Below are 26,735 nucleotides of genomic sequence, written 5' to 3' on the forward strand. Positions count from 1 at the left end.
TCACTTTAAGGTTATATGTGGATATATGTCGCGCCTCCGTAAAATTTCATAAATTTAGCCAAGTTGTATATTATTAATTTCTTTTTATGTAAAATCACCAAAATGCAATTAAATTCATAAAATATTCTAGTGTCAACCAAAAATTGCAAATAAGTTACAGACTAATAAACATTCTATAATAAGACAACCTTAAGTCCCCACGTGAAAAAATAAAATAAAGTATTGATTATTTTGAAACTTGAATCCTTAAGTGATTTCACGTGTAACTTTCATAACAAGTGGAAGTGAAATGAAAGAAACATTGATATCTTGTAGATTTTATGGTCTAAATATTTTTAAAGATTATATGTAAATATATGTTGTGTCTCTATAAAATTTTTTATGAATTTCTGAGGTTATTTATATGTTATTAATTTTTTTCTATAAAAAATCAACAAAATGTACACAACTATCAAGTAAGATATCTTGATAGTAAGATATCTGTAGTTCGACAGATATCAGACCTATTGTATTTGAATCTAATATCCAAATCAAATTTCTGTATTCGTAACTGTTATCCGATAAAATATTTGGATATCCCAAAATTGTATTCAAACATGTGTTCACTTTAAGTCTATATTCAAATGAATATTTTTCGAACCATTTTACATCCGTCTGCTCGAAATTATAAGGGCTCCAAACCGCAATACGAACTTCCTATCCAGGGGCAAAAACGGGAAACAACTAGCAAGACCAAGGTACGGGCGCACACGCCGCGTGGGGGCACAAGTGTAAAACCAGGAAGCCGCGCGTGCGCATGGACATGGTGCTCCGCGAAAGCCGAGCGGCCGGACAAGTTAAGCGCGGCCACGATCGACCGGCCCCGGCCCCATCGTCGCACCCCACCCCATCCATCCCATTCCCCCACGAGCCCTAGGCGCGCCCACGACGGCACGGGCCCGGAGATGGAGGAGAGCGACGCGGCGGAGGGGGTGGCGGTGCAGCTGATCGATGGCGAGGGCGAGTTCGCGGCCGCGGCGGCGGAGCGATTCATGGCAGCCGCGGGAGTCGCCGGATGCGGGCTCTCCTACGCCGTCGTCTCCATCATGGGGCCACAGAGCAGCGGTATATGCTTCGCTTGCACTTGCACCGCCTCCGTCCCCGTTCCGCATCACTCGACGACCAATCCATGATCCATCACGGTGAATTGGGTTGGTTGCTTGGTTGGCACGATCCCGAGCTCGGTCGCCGGGCGGGACCATGCGTGCCTGCGTGCGAGCTAGCCACCTGTTCGACGAAATGCTGCGTGGGCTGGTGATCATGCGACCCCTCCTTCGATGGCTGGGGTTTGCATGGGGGGCCTAGCAACCGCGTCGGGGCAGGACATGGGTTTGAGATAGGAAGTCTGAGATGCTCTTTGCTGCATGATTGATCTTAGTAAGGACGACCTGTAGCGGCTCTTGCTTTGGGCCCGTATACCTAGCTTTGTTAGGGTGGGTCGTCTGGGTTTGACATGCGAAATCAGAGTTGCTATTTGCTATGCAACCATGCTTGGGAACGATGACTCATGGTAGTTTTGTCCTCTATCGTGTCACACGAGTGGGTTAGCCTTTCGAGTGTTTTGTGGACGGTATCATGTTTGACTACCCTTGCTTATACATAATATTCATTTCCTCTTGATTGAGAGACAGAGTTCCTGCCATTACATAAAAAATATACCTTCAATGTCTCCTCTGATACCAAACTGTAATTTTTTTCTTTCAATTCATGTTCTTTGGATGAGGTTGAGAGCCCTATAGAGTGGATTCTCTGCTCCTTTGTACAAAAAGGCACTATGCTTTTGTTACTTTCTATGCAAGTAATGTACTCCTATTATTTCTAATTGTAAGATGTTTTGGCTTTTCTAGATATATTGCTCTTTATGCATCTAGACATAGTGTATTTGTAATAAGTACATAGCAATCTAGAAAAGCCAAAATGTCTTACAATTTGTAATTGCATGTGTGTGTGCATGCATGCACGCACGAGTTTAGTAATAAGGATCTATTTTCATCATACTTCATATTTTGAGCAGGAAAGAGTACCTTATTGAACCAACTATTTGGAACCAATTTTAGGGAGATGGATGCATTCAGGGGAAGGTATATACCATTTTATTTTACCCCATATGATTTTAGATTAATTTTTATTTATTTATTCATATACTATGAAGTGATTTATTAACTAATCCCTTGTCATTAGGCATTTTTATACCCATCATCACCCCTAACCATATCATGAAAAATTGTAGCTTCTACTTATTTATGTTGATAGAGAAGTTATTGGTGTTCTATTTTTGTTATTAGGAGCCAAACTACTAAAGGTATCTGGATAGCACGTTGTGTTGGTGTTGAACCTTGTACTGTTGTATTGGATCTGGAGGGTACTGATGGAAGAGAGAGAGGAGAGGTAAGACTATGTACACAGGTCAATTATAATGTTTAGTATGAGTTAGCGAACTCTTCAAGTAGTGTGCAATGCTAGAATGCTTCTGGAAGTCAATGTGGTTTGCATCAGTTTAACATTTTTTTGTTCCTTGATCTAGTGCATGGCAGTTAACATTTTTTTTCTTCTTTGATTTAGTGCCCAGCCTACCAATCTGGGATTTAGATTATACAAGGCAAGTTTAGAAACTACCCTATACTTTGATATTAAGGGCTAGTTTGGTAACTCCATTTTCTCAAGGGATTCTCATTTTCCTAAAGGAAAAATGGACTAATTTTCCTTGTGAAAATGAAAATTCCTTGGAAAAATGGGGTTGCCAAACTAGCTCTAACATAAGATATTCCTCCTTATCTTTGGTAATGTACATGACAGTCAACAGATAATTGTAATTGCAAAGTTTTTTTTATGTGAGGGAAAGTGTGAAAAGGTCTTATATTATAAAATACAGACTCACCCAGCATCAGTACTTTCTGTCCTACTGTTGTGATTGCTTTGACATGGCATCGTTGAATGAATTTCTCGTATTGAAGTAATAAGAAATGAAAAAGAGAATGATACTCTTGATCTTCCAGTGAATTCAACCTTCTTGATTAGTACTAATGTTTTAAAAAAGCACCCTTACATGGTGAGTTCAAATGACTTCAGAATGGCATGTGGACGAAACATTTATGCGTGCTTCTTTTAGGAGGTTATTGTAAAGTTTGTTTTCTGACACCTCTCTCCCTCTCTGTTTTTTTGTCGCATTTAGGATGACACTGCATTTGAGAAGCAAAGTTCGTTATTTGCACTTGCAATTTCAGACATAGTTCTAATTAACATGTGAGTCACCCTGTATGATATTGTTACGAGTTCCCCTTAGACTTATTTGTTGAACCTTTAGTTATCACACTACATACTTAATTTTATCTCTATGTTTATGTGTACAGGTGGTGCCATGATATTGGCCGTGAACAAGCTGCCAATAAACCACTTCTAAAGACTGTATTTCAGGTACCGAGGTTAAATCTGTCTTTCAGGGATACCTTATGCACATATGATATACATATAGTCCTGATCATCTGATGTATAGTAACACTTGGACATCTGAGTATGTAGGTCATGATGCGTTTGTTTAGTCCTCGGAAGACAACACTACTATTTGTTATACGTGATAAAACCAGGGTTTGCCTCTCCTTTATTATATTGCATTCTTGAATATTTGTTCCATTCACTTAAGCAAATCTTAGACACGTCATTGTTTTCATGTAGACTCCACTTGAACATCTAGAACCAGTTCTAAGGGAGGATATTCAAAAGGTGCTGGCATTCTTTCTTTTTCTTTCATATTTTCTTACTAGCTTTAGCTTGCTGGCTTCCTCCAGTTCTAATATTTTCATAGATTTGATCAGATATGGAATTCTGTTGCCAAGCCAGAGGCACACAAAGACACCCCTATCAGTGAATTTTTCAATGTAAGCTATATATTTTTGTTGTACAAACTTTTAAAAGAATATCATGATTTTACTAGAACATCATTTGTCAATATGAAGGTACAAGTTACTGCATTGTCCAGTTTTGAAGAAAAAGAGGAGCAGTTTAGAGAACAGGTACTTCAAAGATCACTTGGAAGTTAAAACTCAGTGCTGTGTAGAATTTTCAGTAGGGAAAGTATTGTACACTGTTTCTATTTTTAAGCAATTATTTTCAAGATCCTTACTTTTACCTTGACCAGGTTCAACAACTTAGGCAGAGATTTTCAAATTCAATTGCACCAGGAGGTCTTGCAGGTGATAGAAGAGGAGTAGTTCCTGCTTCAGGTTTTCTGTTTAGTTCACAACAGATTTGGAAAGTTATCCGAGAGAACAAGGATCTTGATCTTCCTGCTCACAAGGTACTTCTCTTTCTGGCTTGCATTAAGTGTTAGAATATAATGTGCTTGTAAGGTTATGGTCATATCAGATCAGGGGTCTACACGGTTGTGATATAATAGAGAAAGACCTTAAACTCGGATTAAAAATAGAATCAAGTTTGATCTATCCCAGAGATAGCAGAGTTAGCATTAGAGTTGGTTAAGGTAGTTGTACTCGAGTTGGACTTCAAGTCATATTGTAATCTGCTCAGCCTCCCTTGGCTTAATAGGTCAGGATGAACAACTTAAACCTGGTGCCATGTTTCCTTACATGGTAATCAGAGCCAACTCCTCCACCCACTTCTAGAATCATAGCTCACGGTAACAAGTCTCTATGGTGTCTACCTCAAACTCTATTATGCCAACACCCCTCCTAGGACTATTCATGATGGTAAAGCTTTTAAAAAATAACTCCGCGCTCTAGAAGACACAATCTCTACCTATCCTCAGGGGTGCGCAGCTACAGGGCTACCTTGATGGCTCTGCTATTGCACCAGAAGAGAAGATCAACACCAAGAAAGACGACGATTCGTTAGATAAACACAAACTATAATACATTTGTTGGAATGTTGCACTAGAAGAGAAGCTCAACACCAAGATAGGAGATGATTCGTCAAGAAAACTCAATTCAGAGTACACCCGATGGACAGTGTTTAAAAACAAGTTCTCAGTTTCTTCATGACCTCCATGACTCTAGAAGTCATGAGTCAAGTTTCAACCTACGAGACTCCCAAGAGGTGTGGTTTGAGCTCCAGAAGACCTAAGTGTCTTAGTCTAGGGTAAGGATAGTGAACATGAGGATCACCCTGGCAACAAACAAAAAAGGTAACATAACTTATCAAGATGAAGCCTCTAGCAGATGAGATCACATCTACAAAGAACTCATCTCGTACAAAGAACTCATCCCGGACGAAGTGCAGGTCGATCTCCACATGATTCGTGTGCTAATGCTGCACGGGATTGGTGGAGAGGTAGACGACGCTAATGTTGTCGTATTAGACGAGGGTGGCACGCTGAAGGGGGTTGTGGAGCTCGTGGAGGAGCTAGCGCATCCAGGAGGCCTTTGCCACGCCATTGGCCACAGTGCGGTACTCGGCCTCGGCACTGGAGCGGGAGACGACGAGCTGCCGCTTGGCAGCTCAGGAAATGAGGTTGAAGCCCAGGAACATGGCATAGCCGGAGGTGGACCGGCGCGTGTCGGGGCAGCCTGCCCAGTCAGCGTCGGTGTAGACCACAAGTTCCGACGTCGAGGATGGTCGGAGTAGGAGGCCGTAGTCGAGGGAGCCGCAAAGGTAGCGCAGGATCCACTTGAGAGCGGTGAGATGGGGCTCCCGTGGAGTGTGCATATGGAGGCACACCTGCTGGACGGCGTAGGCGATGTCGGGCCGGGAGAAGGTGAGATACTGGAGCGCGCCTGTCAGGCTCCGGTAAGAAGTCGCGTCGGCGACCGGAGGCCCGTCGTCCTTAGAGAGCTTCGGCTGAGTGTCGACAGACATGGAGCAGGGTTTGCAGTCGAACATGCCAGTCCGCTCTAGAATGTCGATGGCGTACTGGCGCTGGTGCAGGAAGAGACCCTGGGTCGGCGTTTGGCGGTGATGCCGAGGAAGTGATGGAGAGGCCCCAGGTCCTTCATCGCAAACTCCTGCTAGAGGGCGATGATCGTGCACTGTAGGAGATCGGCGGTGGATGCCGTGAGCATGATGTCATCGACATAGAGCAGGAGGTAGACGTTGTCCTAGCCGCGCCGGTAGATGAAGAGTGACGTATCCGACTTGGCCCCGAGAAGCCGATGGAGGCCAAGTAGGAGGCAAAGCGGTTGTACCAGGCCCGCGGCGCCTGCTTGAGGCAGTAGAGGAAGCGGTTCAGCCGTCAGACTAGGTCCGGGTGAGCGGCGTCGACGAAGCCGGTGGGCTGGCTGCAGTAGACATTCTCCGTTAGAGTGACATGGAGGAAAGCGTTCTTGACGTCGAGCTAATGGATCACCCAATTCCGGGAGAGGGCGAGGGAGAGGACGGCGTGAACGGTGGCGAACTTGACGACGGGGCTGAAGGTCTCGTCATAGTCCACTCTAGGGCGCTGGGTGAAGCCCCGAAGGACCCAGCGGGCCTTGTAGTGGTTGAGGGAGCCGTCCGAGGTCAGCTTGTGGCGAAAGAGCCACTTGTCAGTGACCACATTGGCGCCAGGAGGATGTGGCACCAGGTCCTAGGTGTGGTTGGCCAGCAGGGGCCACGTACTCCTCCATGGCCCGACGCCAGTGAGGGTCAGCGAGGGCGGTGCGAACGGATGAGGGGACCAGGGAGGCGTCCGACGGAGTAGTGGTCGTATCATCGGCCAGGATCAGCCTGTCGATAGGCTAGAGGACACCGGCGGCGCGGCGAGTCACCATCTAGTGGATGTACCCGGGGTCGCGGTGAATGGCGACCGGGTGGTAAACCGACGGCTTAGAATGAGACGCCGGAACGCCGGTGCCTCGGGCGTGGCCGGCTCGCGGCGGTGATCGACGACGGTGGGGTCGGCGAAATGGATCGCTCTCGTCGAGGGGCCCGGGTCCGTGGGCGCCGAGGGAGGAGAGCTCCCGCGGTGGTGGTAGACGGTGGCGGAGTCAGCGAAGCGAGTCCTGCTCGTCGACGAGGCCGGAGTTGCCGGGGCCGTGCGTGGCGCAGGCGGGGTCGACGGGGCCGCGCGTGGCGCAGGCGAGGTCGACAGGGCCACGCGTGGCGTAGGCATAGACGATGGGGCCGCACGTGGTGCGGGTAGAAGTGCGAGCGGGTGTGTCGAAGCCGCGTGTGGCACGAGCGGGGTCGACGGGGCCACGCGCGAGGGCGGTGAAGCCGCGAGAGGCATGGGCAACGGTGCGAGTCGAGGTGCCTGGGAGGGATGGGTGCTCAGATCAGACTCAAGGAGGAAGTCGAGATCGGTGGGTGGGGAGGAGCCAGCAATGGGAAACACATCTTCGTTGAAGACGACATGATGAGAGATGATGATGCGATGGGAGGTGAGGTCAAGACAGTGATACCCCTTGTGGTAAGGGGAGTAGCCAAGAAAGAGGCAACGAGTGGAGCGTGGAGACAACTTATGAGGACCAGTAGCGGAAGTGTTGGGATAGCAGGCACAACCGAACACGCGGAGATAGTCGTAGGAGGGGGGTTGTGCCGTACGGGGCAAAGTAGGGGGTGGGGTGGCTCACTGCCTTCGATGGGAGGTGGTTTAGGAGGTGGGTGGCGGTGTGCAAGGCCTCTACCCAATAGCTGGCGGGGAGAGACGCCTGGAAGAGAAGGCATCATATCATATTGGTGGTGGTGTGAATCATGCGCTCGGCCCGGCCATTCTGGGTAGAGGTGTAGGGGCACGAGAGACGCAACTGAACTCCACTGGTGAGGAAGAATGACCTGGAGGCGTGGTTGTCGAACTCGCGACCATTGTCACACTGCAGGGCACGGACCAGGCGACAGAATTTGGTGGAGACCCAGGCGAAGAAGTGAGGGTGGTAAAAGTGTCGGACTTCAACCGAAGAGGAAAAGTCCAGAGAAAATGGGAAAAATCATCCAAAATTACCAAATAGTATTTATATCCGGAAAGACTAAGTATAGGCGAGGTCCAGAGGTCACAATGAACCAGGTCAAAAGTCTGCTCAGCCCGAGAAGAAGAGGTAGTAAAAGGGAGACGAGTGTGTCGGCCAAGCTGACAAGCATGACACAGGCCCTCAAAATGTCCCCTATTACAAGAAGAATCTAAACTACTGGAAAGCTTGGTCATGACGTCAGGTCCTAGGTGGCCGAGACGTCGATGCCAACGGTGGAGGTGGTGGAGACCAGGACGAGAGGTGGAGACACGCAGGTGGAAGAGTGCCGGAGCGTGTAGAGGGCCCCGACGCTGTCACATCGGGCGAGTGGGGTCCTGGTGGCCAGATCCTTCACAGAAAAACCAGAGGGGTCAAACTCAATGGAACAAGAATTGTCGGTGGTGAACCGACGGACGAAAAGGAGATTGTGGGTGATGTGTGGGGCTACGAGAACGTCGTTGAGATAGAACGGTCCAGGGAGCACTGAGGCACCTACTGAGGTGACCGAAAGAGTGGAACCGTTTCCAAAAACGATCGAGGTAGGGTGTGTGGGAGGAGGTGGGTGTGAGCAAGATAGCATGCCTTCGGTGGGGGTGGTGTGGTAGGATGCACCGGAGTCGATGACCCAGTCAGAAGCTGATAGAGCTAGCGCCATGGTGCTGTATGCGGCGGCGAGAGAGGCTGGGTCCTAGCCTCCAGCGAACGGGGACCAGGGTGTCGTGGTAGGGGTCCCCGTAGGCGGGAGCTGAAGCGGGGCCGGGGTCGTCGGGGGCACGCCATACGGAGGCATGCCGTAGGTAGGCGACGAAGGTGCGCCGTAGGGGGCGCAGTTAGGAGAGCCGGCGCCGGCGTCGGATGACGGGAGGCACTGGGGGCCTGATCCAGCCACATGGAGATGGTGCCGGTCCAGGGGTTGTAGAATGACGTCCAGCCTTGGCTGCCACCCCGGCTGGTGGAACCTCCACGGGTGGAACTGCCGCCCCCACGTTCGCCCTTGCGGGGGCGACGGCGATGGCGGAAGCCTAACGGGGGCCGCAGGGGCCGTGGCAGGGGGCCGAGCGGGGGACCCGATTGTTGGAGTGCCGGGGGCCTATCCCCCGGAGGAAGCCTGAGCACTAGGGGTGGTGCTATAGAGTGCCGATACCGGAGTGGGAGCCTCGATTGTCATGGTGAGCTCCTCGAGGAGAAGCTCATTCCGCACGACATGGAAGGTGAGAAAAGGCACGATCGTCTTGATCAGAGCTTTGAGGTGGTCGTAGCTGGGGCTGAGACCACGCAGGAGGTTCAACACCAAGGTACGGCCCGCCACCGGCTCATCGAGATCGCGGAGGGAGTCCGCCAGGCCCTTCATCTGGCGGTAATACTCCCCCACGGAGAGGCCCCCTGAGAGAACTGATGGAATTGGGCGTCGAGGTGAAGGGCTCGAGCATCCCGGTTCCTGAGGAACTGTTCCTCGAGAGCGAGCCACGCCTGATGGCCCGTGTTCGCTTGGTCGCAGATGATGTCCTGGAGCTCGACGGTGATGGTGTCGTGGAGCAAGGAGAGCACCATGGTCGGGGACTAGGCCGAGGACGGCGGGGCAACGATGTCGTCGAGGATGTGGTCAGCGAGAGCATAGCGCCGAAGGGTGAGGAGGACCTGCCCTCGCCAACGAGGGTAGTGGGAGGATGTTGGGTCCAAGACGATGGACAGGAGGGCCCAGATGTTGTGTAGACCGGCAGCCTGGGCGTGAAGAGCGGCGATGTGGTCGGCGTCGAGTTCAGAGGCTATGGGAGCCTCGGGAGTGGGCGGAGGCGACTCAGGGATGACGGCGGAGGGCCACGGATGAGGAGTTGTGCAGTGGCCATCTGTGCGGTCAGAGCGGCGCCCATGGCACACTCTTGCTCCACGGCGTGGGACGCGGCGCGCACGCGCTCCTGCGAGGCAGCGAGGGCAGCCTGGATGGTGGCAATGGCGGCGACCAGCGCGGAGTCGGTGGATGGCGCGACAACGCGTGGCGAGGTCCAAGTGGTGTCAGCAATAGGCAGGCGAGGAGCGGTGAAGCCGGGGGGGAGGCTACCTAGAGAAGCCGGTCGGGGAGAGGGCCGCAGGGGCACTGAGGTCACCCATGAAGGCGGGGTAGCCGGGAGGTCTAGGTCGCCGTAAAGGCTGCTGGGGAGGAGTCCAGCCGCGCGTGCGCTGGCTGCGGCGGCAGCAACCGCGGTGGTGCTGGGCGCGGTGTGGCCGGTGGTGCGGGCGTCAGTGGCAGCGGCGACGACATCGAGGGGCGTGGCCACGGTGGCGGCGGCGTTGCTGGGATCCATGGGCGGCGGTCGGAGGAATCCGACGGCGGCGCGGCCGTAGCAGGGAGCGCCGGCGGCGGTGGGGGTGGAATCCTGGTGGCTAGGGACCGACGGCGGAAGGGGAGGGGCGTGGCCGGATCAAGGTCGGCGCCGCCGGTGCTGGGGAGGGCGGGACCGTCGGTGGCCGGCGCGGGGAGTGCGGACGGCGGACCGACGACGACCGGCGCAGGAAGGGTGGGAGGGGAGGGGGCGGCAATGAAAGTCGCCTAGAGGGGGGGGGGTGAATAGGGCGAAACTGAAATTCTCAAAAATAATCACAACTACAAGCCGGGTTAGCGTTAGAAATATAATCAAGTCCGCGAGAGGGGGTGCAAAACAAATCGCAAGCAAATAAGAGGTGTGACACGCGGATTTGTTTTACCGAGGTTCGGTTCTCGCAAACCTACTCCCCGTTGAGGTGGTCACAAAGACCGGGTCTCTTTCAACCCTTTCCCTCTCTCAAACGGTCCCTCGAACCGAGTGAGCTTTCTCTTCTCAATCACTTGGAACACAAAGTTCCTACAAGGACCACCACAAGATTGGTGTCTCTTGCCTCAATTACAAGTGAGTTTGATCGCAATAAGGAATCAAGAAAGAAGAAAGCAATCCAAGCGCAAGAGTTCGAAAGAACACAAGCAAATCTCTCTCACTAGTCACTAAAGCTTTGTGTGGAATTTGGGAGAGGATTTGATCTCTTGAGTGTGTCTAGAATTGAATGCCTAGCTCTTGTAAGTGGTTGGAAGTGTGAAAACTTGGATGCAATGAATGGTGGGTGGTTGGGGGTATTTATAGCCCCAACCACCAAACTAGCCGTTTGGTGGGGCTGACTGTCGTATGGTGCACCGGACAGTCCGGTGCACACCGGACATGTCCGGTGTGCCAGCCACGTCACCAAAGCCGTTGGGTTCCGACCGTTGGAGCTCTGTCTTCTGGGCCCGCCTGGATGTCCGGTGGCGCACCGGACATGTACTGTAGAGTGTCCGGTACGCCAGTATGGGCGTGCCTGACTTCTGCGCGCGCTGGCGCGCATTTAATGCGCTGCAGGTAGCCGTTGGCGTCGAAATATCTGTTGCTTCGATGTCACACCGGACAGTCCGGTGTACACCGGACATGTCCGATGAATTATAGCGAACTAGCCGTTGCGAATTCCCGAAGCTGGCGAGTTCCTGAGGCGCCGTTCCTTGGAGCACCGGACACTGTCCGGTGTACACCGGACAGTCCGGTGAATAATAGCGGAGTGCCTCTGGATTTTCCCGAAGGTGACGAGTTTGACTTGGAGTCCTCTGGTGCACCGGACACTGTCCGGTGGTGCACCGGACACTGTCCGATGGCACACCGGACAGTCCGGTGCGCCAGACCAGAGGTGCCTTCGGTTGTCCCTTTGCTCTTTTGTTGAACCCAATACTTGGTCTTTTTATTGGCTAAGAGTGAACCTTTGGCACCTGTATAACTTATACACTAGAGCAAAACTAGTTAGTCCAATTATTTGTGTTGGGCAATTCAACCACCAAAATCAATTAGGAAGCAGGTGTAAGCCTGATTCCCTTTCAGGCGACGGCCTGCTCAGGGAGGCGGCGACGGCTTGAAGCAGGGGAGGTCGGGCGGCAGACTGGCGGCGACCGACACGCAGGGAGGGAGTGGAGGGGAGTGGCGGTTGACTGCCCAGGGAGGCGGCGACGGTTGCTGGGAACCCTAGCTCTATAACATGTGGGAATCCCTAACCTTTGAGTGCGGTTGGGACATGTATTAATAGACTCGATAGTTGGGTCAGTAGGGACGAGAGGGTAATTACACAAGAAACACCTAAAACCCTAACGGGTACTCTAACAATAACCTTTAGAGACCTCATTATCTGTTTTGTAGCTCTATTCGCCAATCTTGCATACTGAAGTCCACCCCTACTCTTGCAACCCGTCGGCAAAGAATGAAGTGTAGTACCATAAACCGTAGCGCCCAAGCAACCCGTCGGCTCCGATGAAGTGTAGTTCCAGAAACCATAGCACCCCTTGGGCGCTTTCGAACATTAGGAGCCGGCAACACTCTAGAAGGTTGTCTGGACACTGCGGAAAAAGCACTTCTATTGGAATCCAGGTTGTGGGGGGTGTGGTCGAGAGTTCCACACAAGAACCCCTAGAAACCAGTTTGGAGCTGTCAGTAGAAATCAAGGGATTAGACTCAAGTGGAGCAGCCCCTTCAACGTCCTAGGATGACTCAGATGGAGTAGCCACTGCCCCTTCAACACCCAGTTCTATCTCCCCAGTTCTATCTCCATAGACTCAGGCAGAGTAGCAGCAGTCCCTTCAACGTCCAAGCGTGACTCAGATGGAGAAGCTACTGCCTCATCAGCGTCTAGTCCCATATCCACAGACATAGGCTGAGTAGTGAGTAGCAGCAACCCCTTCATTGTGAGCTCTGGTAGTGTCCAAGGGTGACTCCAGACGGCGTAGCCACTGCCCCTTCATCACTCAATGCCATCTCCATAGACTCAACTGTCGCACCATCTAAGACCTGTCTTATTCTCAAAGTAGTAGGATTTTTCCAGCGTCGTTGATAGAAGAATTTGAGTGTTATTTGGCCACCTCTTACCAGCCCGGTGGACACAGGACGCGCAATGGTATCAAAATTACCTGGGCCCCTTACTGGGAAAAAGGGCGCCAATAGGTTTACTTGCAGACAGTAAATTCCACCATTGGCCAAGGAGGATGTATACTTTCCAGCTCACATACAGCTGAAGAAGTTTCATTAACTCCATTTTTTGTGACTCTAAACCCACCAGATCCGCCACCAATCTAAACGGTTGGACTCTTCAATAATGGAGATCATGCACATCTAACGAGTCTCCCACTCAGATAGAAGGCATTGCAAAAAGGAGTCAGCTTGGCACTGCATTACCAGGAGCCTCAACAGAGCACCTTTCAGAAAGTGCAAGCGTCTGATTTGGTCCCAGTCGGTTTCTGACTGAACGCCCCTGGGAGAAGTTATTCTCTTTCAAAGTGGGGAACTGGGGACAATTGTTCTCCCACTCCCAAATGAAACCATCCAAGAAAAAAATTGTTGCCGTTCATGATGATCATGATCTTCAGCATCATCGTCCAAGACATCACTAGGAGAACCAGAGTGTGGGTCGGAATCTTTCGATCGGAAGGCAACAGAGAAATGAAAAGTAACTGGGTAGCATAGAGCTACGGTTTCTCCAACGCCGCCCTCGACAACCTGAACAGGCTCAACAATGCACAGGTCTCGCATAGCAGGAATAGATGATGGATCAATACACCATGCAGAACACCTGAAGTAGGACATATCTTGCAATGCCGAAGTATCCTGGTCCACTTGATGAATCGAAGCAAATGGGTTAAGAAGCTGCTCCACAGTACTGGTTTTTCATGCATGAACAGGAATCCCTCCAATTTCAAATTCAACCAGGTATGGCAAAGAAACTCCCGAAGCGCCCAAAAACCTTGACCAATGTTTGAAAATTACAGAGAAAGAAGTCGCTCTGATAATTGACCAACGACTGATGAGGAGCTCTATCATTGCAAAGTCAGGGAGGATCAACAAGAGGCTAGTTGAGGACATCCTGCGGATGGCAAGAGATGTCTCAGCAGTACCCAAGCGTGGAGCAAGAAGGGCAGCAATCTTCGCCGTAGCAATTTCACGGTTGCTGATGATTGTTAACACAACTGCAGGCCTTAGATCTGTTACTTACTTTGGATTGATAATAGATAATTAGTCCCTAAGGACTGTAGATAATATATATAGCCAGTAGGCCTGGGCCTAATGGGCCTTAACACCCCTCCTCAAACTCAAGGTGGAAATGGAGGATCTGAGGCTTTGAGTTTGATCAAGTGAAACTGATGTTGTGCTCTTGTTTGTGCTTTGGTGAAGAAATCTGCCAATTGATATTCTGAGGGCACATATTGAAGATCAATGGTCTTCTGCTGACAATGGGATCGAGTAAAGGATGCATCAACACCTATGTGTTTAGTAAGTTCATGCTTCACTGGATCATGAGCAATTTGTATAGCGCCAAGTTATCACATAACAGAGGTATAGAAGTGTCACAAGAGACACCAAGATCAGCCAAGAGCCAGCGCAACCAAATAATTTCACCAGTGGTAGTGGCAAGTGCCCGAAGTTCGGCTTCAGCACTAGAACGAGATATGGCCGCTTGTTTCTTGGATTTCCATGCAATGGGAGATGATCCAAGGAGAATACAGTAACATGTAGTAGAACAATGGTCAACAGGATCACTTGCCCAAGCGGCATCTGAATACGCATGAAGCTGAAGTGGGCTATCGGAAGCATAGAGTAAACATCTGGATCTTGTCCCACGTAAATATCGAAGCACACGAAGCAAATGACCATAATGAACTGAAGTAGGTGTTGATACAAATTGGCTCAACGTATGAACAGCATGAGCAATATCAGGTCTGGTGATGGTGAGATAAACAAGACTACCCACAATATGACGATACCGAGTTGGATCTGCTAGTGGTGTCCCATCCTTCGGACGAAGTTTTAAATGTATATCCATCGGTGTTGCAACAGTGCGTGTATCAGTAAGTCCAGAGCGATCAAGAAGATCTTGTATATATTTGGACTGAGATAGATAAAAGCCTTTTTGAGTCTGCTGAACTTCAATGCCCAAGAAATAGCTAAGCGGTCCCAAATCAGACATCTGAAATTCCTTACTAAGATGTTGCTTGACATGAGAAATATGTTCTGAGTTGTCACCTGTAATCAGCATATCATCTACATATAATAGTAGTAAAGTACGACCTTTTGGAGAGACATGAACAAACAATGCAGGATCATGTTCACTAGAAAAAAAACCAGCAGCTGTGATGACAGAGATGAATCGCTCAAACCAAGCACGAGGAGCTTGTTTCAGCCCATACAATACGCGACGAAGACGACAAACATGACCTGAGGGAGTATCAACCCCTGGAGGAGGATGCATATAAACTTCTTCTTGCAGATCGCCATTAAGAAAAGCATTCTTGACATCCATCTGGGAGATTGTCCAAGAAGATGAGGCTGCAACTGCAATCAAGGTTCGAACAGTAGTCATATGCGCAACAGGTGCAAAAGTCTCATCATAATCAAGTCCTTAAGTCTGTTGAAAACCACGGGCCACAAGACAAGCTTTATACCTCTGAATGGAACCATTTGATTTTGTCTTAACTTTGAAGACCCATTTACATGTGATAGGAACAACATGCGAGGGTAAATGAACAATATCCCATGTACCAGTGCGTTCAAGAGCAGCCAATTCATCAATCATAGCTAGCTGCCACTCAAGAATCCCAGAAGCTTCCTGATATGTAGTGGGTTCAACAATTGCTACACAAGCCCGTGGAAAACCATAGCGATCTGGAGGTTCAATGGTACCACGGTCACGAAGACGGTATCCCTGAGTAAAAATATCATTAGACTCATTATTGTTAGTACAAGAATCAGGTACAAGATCAGTATCAGGACCAGCCGTAGGAATAGAGCGGGAACGACGAATGTATGTTTGGATGATAGGTGGTTTGGAAGAGTAAGAGGTGGATGACACGAAGGTGGAAGGTGGTGTTATGGGAATGAGAACATCAGATGTGGATGTAGAAGATGATGGTTGAGATGCAGGAATGGAAGGAAGACACATGAAAGAAGTAGATTCTGTGGGATAATAGGTGGAGTGAGTAGACTGGTTGTGAAAGAAGGGGCGATTTTCATTGAAACTCACATCTCTAGAAATCTGAATACGACGAGTAGATGGATCATAACAACGATAGCCTTTGTGTTCAGGACTGTATCCAAGAAATACACACTCTATAGATTGAGCAGTCAATTTAGCCCGCTCACGTGGTGGTAACAAGACATAGCATATACATCCTAACACATGAAGATGATCATATCGTGGAGAAGTCCCAAAAAGAACTTCACTCGGTGATTTACCAGAAAGTTTAGATGAAGGTTGTCTATTAATGAGATACACGACAGTGGAAACAACTTCACTCCAAAAGTGCGAAGGTACAAAAGAAGATATCAAAAGAGTACGAGCACTCTCAATAATATGACGGTGTTTGCGTTCAGCAACACCATTTTGGGCATGAGCACCAGGACAAGTTGAGCTAGAGTACCCTCTATGGTCAATATCTGGCGAAAATTATCAGATAGGAATTCACCACCAGAATCTGAACGAAAAATTTTAATAGTAGTAGAAAACTGGGTGTGAACCATGCGAGTGAAGGACTTGTAAATAGAAGGCAATTCCGAGCGGCGTTTCATGAAGTAAATCCAAGTATAACGAGAATGATCATCAATAAAAATGACATAATATTTATGACCACCTTTAGAAACAAACGGAGCTGGACCCCAAACATCAGAGTGAATTAGATCAAAAGGTTTAGCAGAATGTGAATTACTAGTAAAATATGGAAGCTTTATTTGTTTTCCAAGATGACAACCTTTACAATGAAAACTAGACTCAACATGAGTAGAGCCTAAACATCCTGACTTTATTAGAGTAGACAGACGAGATCCACATAAGTGACCCAGACGATGATGCCACTGGGCGAATGACGTCATGGGGCCCGAAGCAGCGAGTACATGAGGTGTAGTGGTAGGGGATGAAGGAAGACGCAAAGTGTCCAAGATGTAGAGGCGAGGCGAAGATTTACGGCGACGACCAGTCCCAATCACATCCTCTGTTTTGCGATCCTGTACAAAACAAGATGAGTCATCAAATCCAACAAAACAATTGTGATCGGTAATTTGACCAACTGATAGTAGATCCATGGATAATTGAGGTACAAAAAATATATTGGGGACAGTAAAAGTTGGATCAGAAAGAGAACCCTTGTGGGTGACATGACATAATCTACCATCAGCCGTCTGAACAGAAGTACCCTCGGTGACAGGTGTAGTAGACGCCAGCTGTGACTGATCAGATGTCACATGAAAGGAAGCTCCAGAATCAAGAACCCAAGATGATGACAAAGCACCAGCAGAAGAAGTAGCAGCAACCGCAACTGAGCCTCGAGGAGATGGTCTTGTACCACGACCACGAGTAGCACGACGGACACGAAAATCAGCCAGCTTCTCTGGAAACTTAGCAAAGCAGTTCTCAGACCGATGAGTGGTCTTTTTGCAGTGTTCACAAGGCTAAAAGGAGGTGTTCCTAGACCTCTGAGCAGCAGCCAACACACTATGAGAACTCACACCAGTAATAGAGGACATAGACTTCAGACGAGTCTCTTCAGCAAGCAATTCGGACAATGCCTGAGCCATGGTGAGAGTATCTGAACTGTGAAGCAGCCTTGCACGAAGGGAATCAAATTCAGGTCGAACTCCCATAACAAATCTGTAGGTAAAGAACTTCTCAATGAACTTGTGGGCTGGACAAGGCACAACTGTACAAGCGGGCACCATGGAGGTCAATGCACTCATAAGACGATCAAAGGCGGAATATATTCATCAATAGACATATCATGTTGCTCAATCACATGAGTCTGCTGCATAAGGGTATGTAAAAGAACACCACTATCCTGAACAAATCGATCCTTCAGATGTGACCAGATAGCCTTAGCAGTGGTAAATTTGGACAGACTCATAATCATAGTTGGTTTAGTGCTATTGACCATTGCAGCCATTACCTTACCATCATTGATCTGCCAAGTCTTGATTGCAGCAGCATTGCTTCTATCAGCTGCTAAAACTGGAGAATCTTCAGTCAAATAAAATAGTAAACCGTGACCTCTTAATGCAGTCTGAACACAAAAGGCCCATTCTGGGTAATTCTGCCCATCAAGCACAATATTGACAACAATAGCGTTGACCGACATATTGAGGAGCAATAAAACAATGAAGAATAACAGATCTGAAATAGACTGGCTTGATGGTACCAAATAAAAGAAACCCTAGCGGGTGCAGCGGATGAACAGTAGATACGCCGGCTGCAGTCTTGGACGAAACCGTGCCCAGTCACAGTAGATCAACAGATCTAGCCAAGTCGCACTCGGCTCAGATACACATAGAATCTGGCAGAGCAGAACTTGCGAACAGATGGCCGCAACACTCGAAGGCAGGGGGCCGATGGCGTTGCTGACGGAGGCAGAGCCACGACGGCGGAGCAGGGGCGGACGGTGCTGCTGACGAATGCAGGGCTGCAACGCCGGAGCAGGAGCGGATGGCAGGGCTGCAACGCCGGAGCAGGGCGGATGGCACGGTTGATGGAGCAGAGGCGGACGGCGTTGCTGACGGAGGCAGAGTCGCGAGTCAGGGTCGCGACGCCGGAGCAGAGGCGGACGACGAGCGCAGGGGCAGGCGGACGGTGCTCTCCCGCGGCCGCGCACGCAGAAGGATGGCCAGCAGAGGCGGACGGCACTGCAGACGGAGCAGGGGCGCGCACAAAGGAGCGCAGGGGCGGGCGGACAGTGCTCTTCCGCGACGGCGGCTAGCCGCGACGGTAGCTGGGGGTGGGGGGCCGCGACAGAGCGCAGGAGATGGCCGCGACAGCGGCTGGTGGTGGGAGGGCCGCGACGACGGCTAGAAAACCCTAATTGTAACCTCCTCTGATGCCATGTTACTTACTTTGGATTGATAATAGATAATTAGTCCCTAAGGACTATAGATAATATATATAGCTAGTAGGCATGGGCCTAATGGGCCTTAACAAGATCATCTTCTGCCGCTGCCAGCATGATATTCCAGCCCATAATGCATGGCGATATAACACCATGTGGAGCCTTGGAGTTATTACCTGGAGTGATCTACAATCCGCCATCTTTGGGATTGTCCGACGCCAGGCTTCCATGTCTTCTAGTCGAACTTCGTCACTTACGCGTCCAACACCGACGAGGATGGCCGACCACAGCACCGGAGTCATCACCAAGACCACCACTTTCTTCACCAGACCGCTGCGAGGACCCCATATGCATCACGAACATCGACGATCCTCTAGGAAGAGCCGGGGGAGCGAGCCGCTCACCCATCACAACTTCACTCAGTACTTCAGAGAAATTGAGGATTGATGAAGACGAGTTGCTAGAGCTAGAAGATGCAACAAGGTACACAAGCATTATGGGTGCCTTACAGTACTTCACTCTGACACGACCTGATTTAAGTTTTGCAGTCAATAAGGTGTGTCAGTTTTTGCATGCACGTACCACTTATCATTGGAGCGTTGTGAAGAGGACTCTCAGATATGAAGTTTACTCTTGAACATGGTCTAAAAATTGTAATGTCCTCCCCTTCTATGCTTGTGAGTGCCTTTTCTGATGCAGTTTAGGCTGGTGATATTGATGATAGACACTCTATAGGAGGTTTTATTAAAGTGTGATATATAGAAACCGTAGCAATGTTTACAAGTCGGACGACTAGCTGGTCGAGCTAGAGCAGCGACCAGGTGCCTAATCGCGATTAGGGCGACGATTAGGATGCCTAATCGGTCCTGGTCGACCTCTGGTCGTCTATTAGTCGTCCTATAGATTTATGGACATATGTATATGTATATAACTATAATACTATATATAAGCAATAATGGTAGTCTACATTTCTGCAATACTCCAATAGAGTGACATTATATAAGTCTTTACTCTTAAAAAGTAGTAACATACTGAAACTGAAAGTAATATAGGCATAAAATTAAAACTGATAACAGTAGTTACTGAACTTAGTAGCAGCAGAAGTGCAGAACTGAAAGCAGAAGTTCAGATGACGAGCTCGTCTCGACTCTGGGTGACTGATGTTGGTTTGCTGGACTGGAGAGTGGAGACGCCGGCACGCTGCCGATGGGCTACAGACGCTGCCAGAGAAGATGACTGGAGCTTAGAGCAGCCGTCGGTGACTGGACCACTCGACGCCGATGACTGGAGCTGGATGGCGCCAGAGAGCAGTAGGGTTTACGCCTGAACAAAGGCTGGCGGCTGGCAGGTTTTGTGTTAGGCAGGGGTAGGGTTTCGGCTGACCAGGGGCAACATATATGTTGCTACTGTAAATGGGCCGAAAAAATGAGTTAAGCCCATTAGCCCAGTATAAACGCGCAGACGTCAATGGGCAACCAGATTCCTAACGATCGGACGATTAATTGCCCAGGTCGACGACTAGACGGATGATTTGGATGACTTGGAAATCTGGTCGCGTCGTCCTTCTAATCGCCAACTAACAGGCGACCAGCCCGACTAATCGCGATTAGTCGGACGACTTGTAATGCACAAGCAACTGACTAGTATTGGTAAGAATTTGGTGTCTTGGTGTGCTTGCAAGCAGCCCACAATCTCAAGATTAGGCACTGAAGCTGAATATAAAGCTATGGCCAACACAACTGTAGAATTGATGTGGGTGCAGTCCCTTTTACAAGAGCTGATGGTTTCTTGTCCTCCTACTGCAAGGATTTAGCATGACACTGTTGGAGCAACCTATCTTACAGCAAATCCATTGTTTTATAGTCATATGAAGCATCTTGAGATTGGTTTTTATTTTATGAGAGGGAGTAGCTAGAGGACTTTCGGAGGTCAGAATCATATCTACAAAAGATCAAGTTGTTGATGGCTTTACCAAGATAATAACTATACAGATTACAGAAGATGGCTTTATCTAGAGACAATCTTAACTTGTACAAGTTATGATTGAGGGGGGTGTTATAATAGAATGTGCTTGTCAGGCTATGGCCGTATCAGATCAGGGGTCCACATGGTTGTTCTATAATAGAAGAAGACCTTAACCCGACTCCGATTAAAGATAGGATAGAATCAGGTTTGATCTATCTCAGAGATAGCAGAGTTAGAATTGGAGTCGGTTAAGTTAGTTGTACCTGAATTGGAATCCTTGTTATGTTGTAATCTTTATGGCAATATTCTGCTCTACATATACTCAGTCCCCCTCGGCCTAATAGGTCCGGGTGAACAGCTTAAATCGGATGTTGTGTTTTCTTACACTATGACCCATGATAGATCACTACACCGATTCACTTTGAAGGGTCCTTTGAAAATCTTACTCCCTCTGTTTCAAATTATAATTTATTTTGTTTTTTAGATACATGAATTTTGGTAGGTGCATAGCAAAATCTATGTGCCTAGAAAAGCCAAAATACCTTACAATTTGGAATAGAGTGAGTATTATGTAACATGGAATTTTCTGGCAAACAGATGGAACGGGGCTGGCACTGCATCTCCGCCTACATGATGCTTGCACTTCTTTCAGACTTATTTGATATTTTTTTCAGAGAAAATATTAATATTACTAGTGCAACACAAAACTAATAAATCACATGAAAATACTCATATTGGAGCAGTTAAAATATTAGCTGCTAAAAATATCTGGATGTTTTTGCTTATGTAATAGTACCAATATTTTAAATAAAATACCCAAACCTGTTTATTGATGATTTACTTTTATTTGCTTTACAATGTAAGGTAATGGTTGCTACGGTTAGGTGTGATGAAATTGCAAACGAGAAGTTTGGATGCATAACCTCGGACACAGTAAGATCTTGCCACTTCATGATCATGCAAATTTTGTTTAGGTCTTACTAATTTGTTTTATCTTCTTTAGGAATGGTTAGATGTGGAGAGTGCTGTCCAATCTGGTCCAGTACCTGGTTTTGGGAAAAAACTTAGCAATATCGTGGAAGTTCACTTGCAAGAGTAAGCCCTTGAGTGATTTGAGTCATTGACAGCCTGATGGTTTGTTCAATGTGATTACCAGTGCTTCCAACTTTGCAAGCTATCAAGTATATGCCTTATGTTCTATACATTTTTTTTCCGAACATAAATGTTCTATACATCTGCCAATAGACTAGTACCCTTGCACTTGATAAAAGAATTTTCTAAACTCCCAATTTCTTTGTCTCAACTGTATTCAACCGAAAGAGAAAGCATGTGCTTGATATTACATTAATACTACTATGTCTATCTGTTTTCTTAAATTCATATTTAGAAATACTTACATGTTTACTTGCTCTGCTCAACCAAAGTACTGGCAGCGAGACTAGAAGTTGGTCACCTTGTTCTTTTGTGGTCGTCCAAGATATCCTGTATTTAGCTATGACAGGAAACTTATGTTCATGAATAAAACTGAGGTGTGAATCATAATTTCTAGGTATGACAAAGAAGCTTTCTATTTTGATGAAGCTGTTAGGAAAGGAAAACGACAACATTTGGAGTCCAGAATACTGAATGTAAGGCCTTCTTGTACATTTAATATTCTTTTCTCAGTTCTCACTCATGATTAGTATATCTCTTATGCTTTTTCTTTAAAACTGAAAATATCATGTCCTTGTGAATTTAAATTTCTGTAGCTACTGAGGTCGTGCATACTGAAATCTTCCTTATGCATAAGTACTGTTTAATAGCTTTTTATTTTATTTCTTGCAGTGTCATTTACTGTTATCCCTCTAATTTAATCTAAAATTTGTTGCAGCTTGTCCAACCTGCATTCCAGAAAATGTTGACTCATCTGCGCATGAAGGCTTTAGAAAAATTTAAAGCTGGTCTTAATTCATCTTTGGAGAGTGGAAAAGAATTCGCGATATCTGCAAGAGACAATACTGAATGCTCTCTCAAAGACTTTGAACAAGGATGTGCTGGTAAACATCATATACTTGTGGTGATTTATTCTCAAGCACTGGTAAAATTGAACCCCTACTAAAAACACTCAAACTAGCAATTTGTGCCAAAAGTAGTGTACTGACTGTTGAAACTTTACTAAAGAAGCCTGATGTCATCCAAAGAATAACAAATTTTCTATATTCTACTATATAACATCTCTTTTATTCATTATTTTACTTAATTTATGCAATTTGTGTATCCATATCTCACATGTTTCTTTCGGCTTAACAATCCTTTTAAGTTGATACGGCAAGCCACCTCGTATAAAATTGATGCATCAGTCTGACAAGCACACTTGTATTCTAGATGCTATAATCAAGCAGGCGAACTGGGACTGCTCTAAAATACTAGAGAAAGTACGGCGTGATATTGAAGATCATGCACTTTCAATTCGTGAAAGAAAGCTATCAGAATTGACAACCCATGCTAAGGTTATGTATGGCAAACTGAAAGAGAGTTTAATTACTAGCTTACTAATGCATAATTTCTTCTGGATTTATTTGCATATTTTTTAAGCATAAATACTGCAGGGGAAGCCTCCACTGTAGTTTATTTGCATATGTGATATTATCTGGTTACGATATGTTAATAATTGTAGTTGTTTTGTACTTGCAGGAGAAACTAAGAAAAGCACTAGCTGAACCTGTGGAGTCTCTATTTGATGCTGCAGACCAAACAACCTGGACATCAATAAGAAACATTTACAAACGCGAGACAGAGGCCATCCTACCGGAGTTTCTGAAAACCATTTGTGGCTTTGAAATGGAATATGCTCAAGCAGAAGAAATGGTATCCAAATTAAGGGATTATGCCCGGAGTGTTGTGCAAAGTAAAGCTAAAGAGGAATCTAGCAAAGTATTGATCCATATGAAAGAGAGGTTGACAAAATTCTCTATTGTTCTTCAACGATATGGAGTATTGATCCATGATTTCCTGACACTGTTTCCTCTTGTTGCCAGGTTCACAACAGTGTTTAGCCATGACAAGGATTCAATTCCAAGGGTCTGGACAGGAAAGGAAGATGTTCATGCGATAGCAAAGGAAGCTCGAGCTGCGGTACAAGAACCACACACTTCCAACAAGTGCTAACTCTTATGTTTTTTTGTTTTGTTTGTAAAATGCACTTATGCTTATGTTGCAGGCTCTCAAACTTCTGTCTGTAATGGCGGCCATTCGCTGGGATGATGAGCCAGATAGGATTGAAAGCATCATCACTTCAACACTTCTGGAAGGCTCTGTTGTATCAAAGATTGCAAGTGCTGCTTCTGCTGACCCACTTGCTTCTACCACTTGGGAACAGGTAATTTTGTGTTGGTCTGTTCTTGCACAAGCAAACAATGGAGGTGTGCCTGTGCATGTAATGTAACACAACTTTATGAAACTTGAAACAGATTCCTCCAGAGCATACAATGATTACTCCTTCTCAGTGCAAGTTACTGTGGAAGCAATTCAAATCAGAAACTGAGTTCACCATTACACAAGCAGTATCCACACAGGTGTGCATTTCATATAACAGAGCTTTGATATCTGATACTAGTTATCATGGTGTGACTTTTTCCCTCACGGGTGAAAACTTTATGTACATCAAATTTCGATGTTTGACTTCACCTTTTTGTCTTTCACCCCAGCAAGCTCACAGGCGTGGTAATAGTAAGCTGCCTCCTCCTTGGGCAATTGTGGCCATTGCTATTCTTGGTTTCAATGAGATCATGACGCTTCTTAGGTACTTGGTAGCACTATGCTCCGTGGTTCTTTACGTTCGGCTTAATAATTGCATGGCACTAATGTTCTTATTCTCTCCAGGAATCCCATTTATGTGTTTTTGCTATTTGTGGGCTACTTGATGGTCAAAGCTTTGGCAGTACAACTAGATGTCAGCAGAGAATTCCAAAATGGAGTGGTATGACATCTGAACACTTGATATAATATTCAGCTTAACAATTGCAGTAGGTTAAATCCTGGAAGTAGTTTGTGTAAGTAGAGGGACTCTAACTCTCATCAAGAGGATGACACTATGAGTTGGGTCAATTTTCTGTTTATTTCCTCAAACACTACACAATGTCATACCCTTAGAGGGGTTGGGGACACATATTTATAGCCCTAGGGGCTGCACTACCACACCTTCTCACACACACTACACAACAGGATTGTCCTCTAGATGCTAAAGAGACTACAGAGGACAGTCAAAAGCGACTGTTGTCCTCTAGATGCTAAAGCGACTACAGAGGACAGTCAAAAAGCGACTGCTGTCCTCTAGATGCTAAAGAGACTACAGAGGACAGTCAAGCTGTCCTCTAGATGCTAAAGGACTACAGAGGACAGTCAAAAGCAGGCTGTCCTCTAGATGCTCAAGACTTATTCCATCAGTTTGCACTGAAGCTAAACAATTACCGCATATATATGTGTAGTGATCATGGATTTAAATCTCGAGTGAATTTCGGCGAAATCCTCCAAAATTCCCCGTTCTCGCTGTGTGACTGTCTCAAAAACGACACAATTTTTTCTTGAAAATTTTGAATTTCAAAAAAAAATTAAAAACTAGAGGGTCCTAGGAGTTCAAATATATATTTTTTTTGTTTGGAAAAAATCGATAAAAAATTCTACGAAATCTGACGAGAAATCAACAAAATCCACTGAGAAAATATCCATTAAAATGGGGAAAAATCTATCAAAAAAATCTATGAAATCCGCCGAGAAATCAATGAAATTCGGTGATTCAAATTTGAAACCATAAACCGTTCGGAAACTACGAAATTCGAGTGGATTTCGCTAATTTACCGTTCTCGGGTGGTGGCGAGAAACGACAACAAAATGAGAAGGTTAACCCTGGTAGTGATCTAACGGCTGCTCGCTCATGGGGCTTCTCGGGTAACAAGCTAGCCTAGAAAACAATTACAAGCTGCTCTAAAAAGAACTATACATCCTGATTATACTGCTCTGTGTGGATTAGTAATACCCTGGGTACTGACATGCCTTGCAAAAGTAATCATCGCCGTTGCTTGTTTCTTATTGAATAAGGATGTTATATCAGTCCTTGAGTTGCCTCAGGCTCTGTCCATTTTGAGCTAAGCTCAAATAAACTGATGTTGTGGTGTGCAGGTTCCTGGGATAATCTCTGTGTCAGCGAAGCTCCTGCCGACGATACAGAACCTGGTGAACAAAGTGGCAGCCGAGCAGCAGGATGAGCACCGGCACCCTCACCAGCAGCACCCTCAGGTAGCAGAACCCCTACAGCCACAGATGCAGCCGCCGCCGCTGCTCCTGAGCCCGAGAAGCCCCATGAGCGAGCTGCGGAGGCTGCACATGCCGTCAAGCCCGCGCAAGGTAGCGTCTTCCTCCTCGTCGCCGTCGTCGTCCTCCTCGTCTGCCGTATCGTCCCCTAGGCACGTTGGCGAGGATCAGAAGCCAAGACCAGGGGCAGCTGCGCCTGAGAACCAGTCCACCATCGCTGACTCGATAGTGTGATCCATCAGCCATGGTGGTGTAGAGACTGGCATTAAAAGTACACAAGGTATTGAGGATTCATGGACCTTCTGTTGTCCCCTAGCTATCTCCACGCATATATGTGTAGTGATTTTCATCATGCTTCAGTAGTTACCAAGAGAGAAATAATCCAGGACCCTTATGTTGCAACCCTTTAGTTTTTGCAAGCCAAGGAGGGACAATCCATAGACGGACAGTTGGTACCTGACGTCATTTTTCAGCATTTATACATATGTGTGTATAGAAGGCAGAACCATAGAGGAGCTACTCTAGGGTTTTGTTCAATGTGTGCTAGAAAAAATGACCCTACGATCCACATTCAGTTATTTGCTGTCAATATCTGCTGAGACTGACCAACCAATACGGGAGACGACGCGGCACGTGGAGAAATTCGTCCGGCTGCCGCTGCCCTCCTCACATGG

General features: G+C 47.1%; 1 protein-coding gene across 1 annotated transcript; it reads left to right on the forward strand.

The window, feature by feature from the left end:
• Positions 1-762: 762 nt before the first annotated feature.
• Positions 763-26,650, forward strand: LOC103650479 (protein ROOT HAIR DEFECTIVE 3 homolog 1). Its single transcript, XM_008676064.3, has 22 exons — positions 763-1,104; positions 2,054-2,120; positions 2,325-2,427; positions 3,212-3,282; positions 3,390-3,453; positions 3,559-3,624; positions 3,712-3,759; positions 3,852-3,914; positions 3,993-4,049; positions 4,175-4,333; positions 21,637-21,705; positions 21,776-21,867; positions 22,322-22,400; positions 22,643-22,808; positions 23,137-23,261; positions 23,446-23,708; positions 23,790-23,886; positions 23,972-24,130; positions 24,222-24,326; positions 24,459-24,553; positions 24,634-24,730; positions 25,930-26,650. Exons 1-22 carry the CDS (start codon positions 945-947, stop codon positions 26,293-26,295), a joined length of 2,571 nt encoding a protein of 856 aa, XP_008674286.1. The 5' UTR covers positions 763-944; the 3' UTR covers positions 26,296-26,650.
• The last annotated feature ends 85 nt before the right edge of the window (positions 26,651-26,735 follow it).

Source organism: Zea mays, chromosome 3, assembly GCF_902167145.1.
Source record: "Zea mays cultivar B73 chromosome 3, Zm-B73-REFERENCE-NAM-5.0, whole genome shotgun sequence".
NCBI lineage: Eukaryota > Viridiplantae > Streptophyta > Magnoliopsida > Poales > Poaceae > Zea > Zea mays.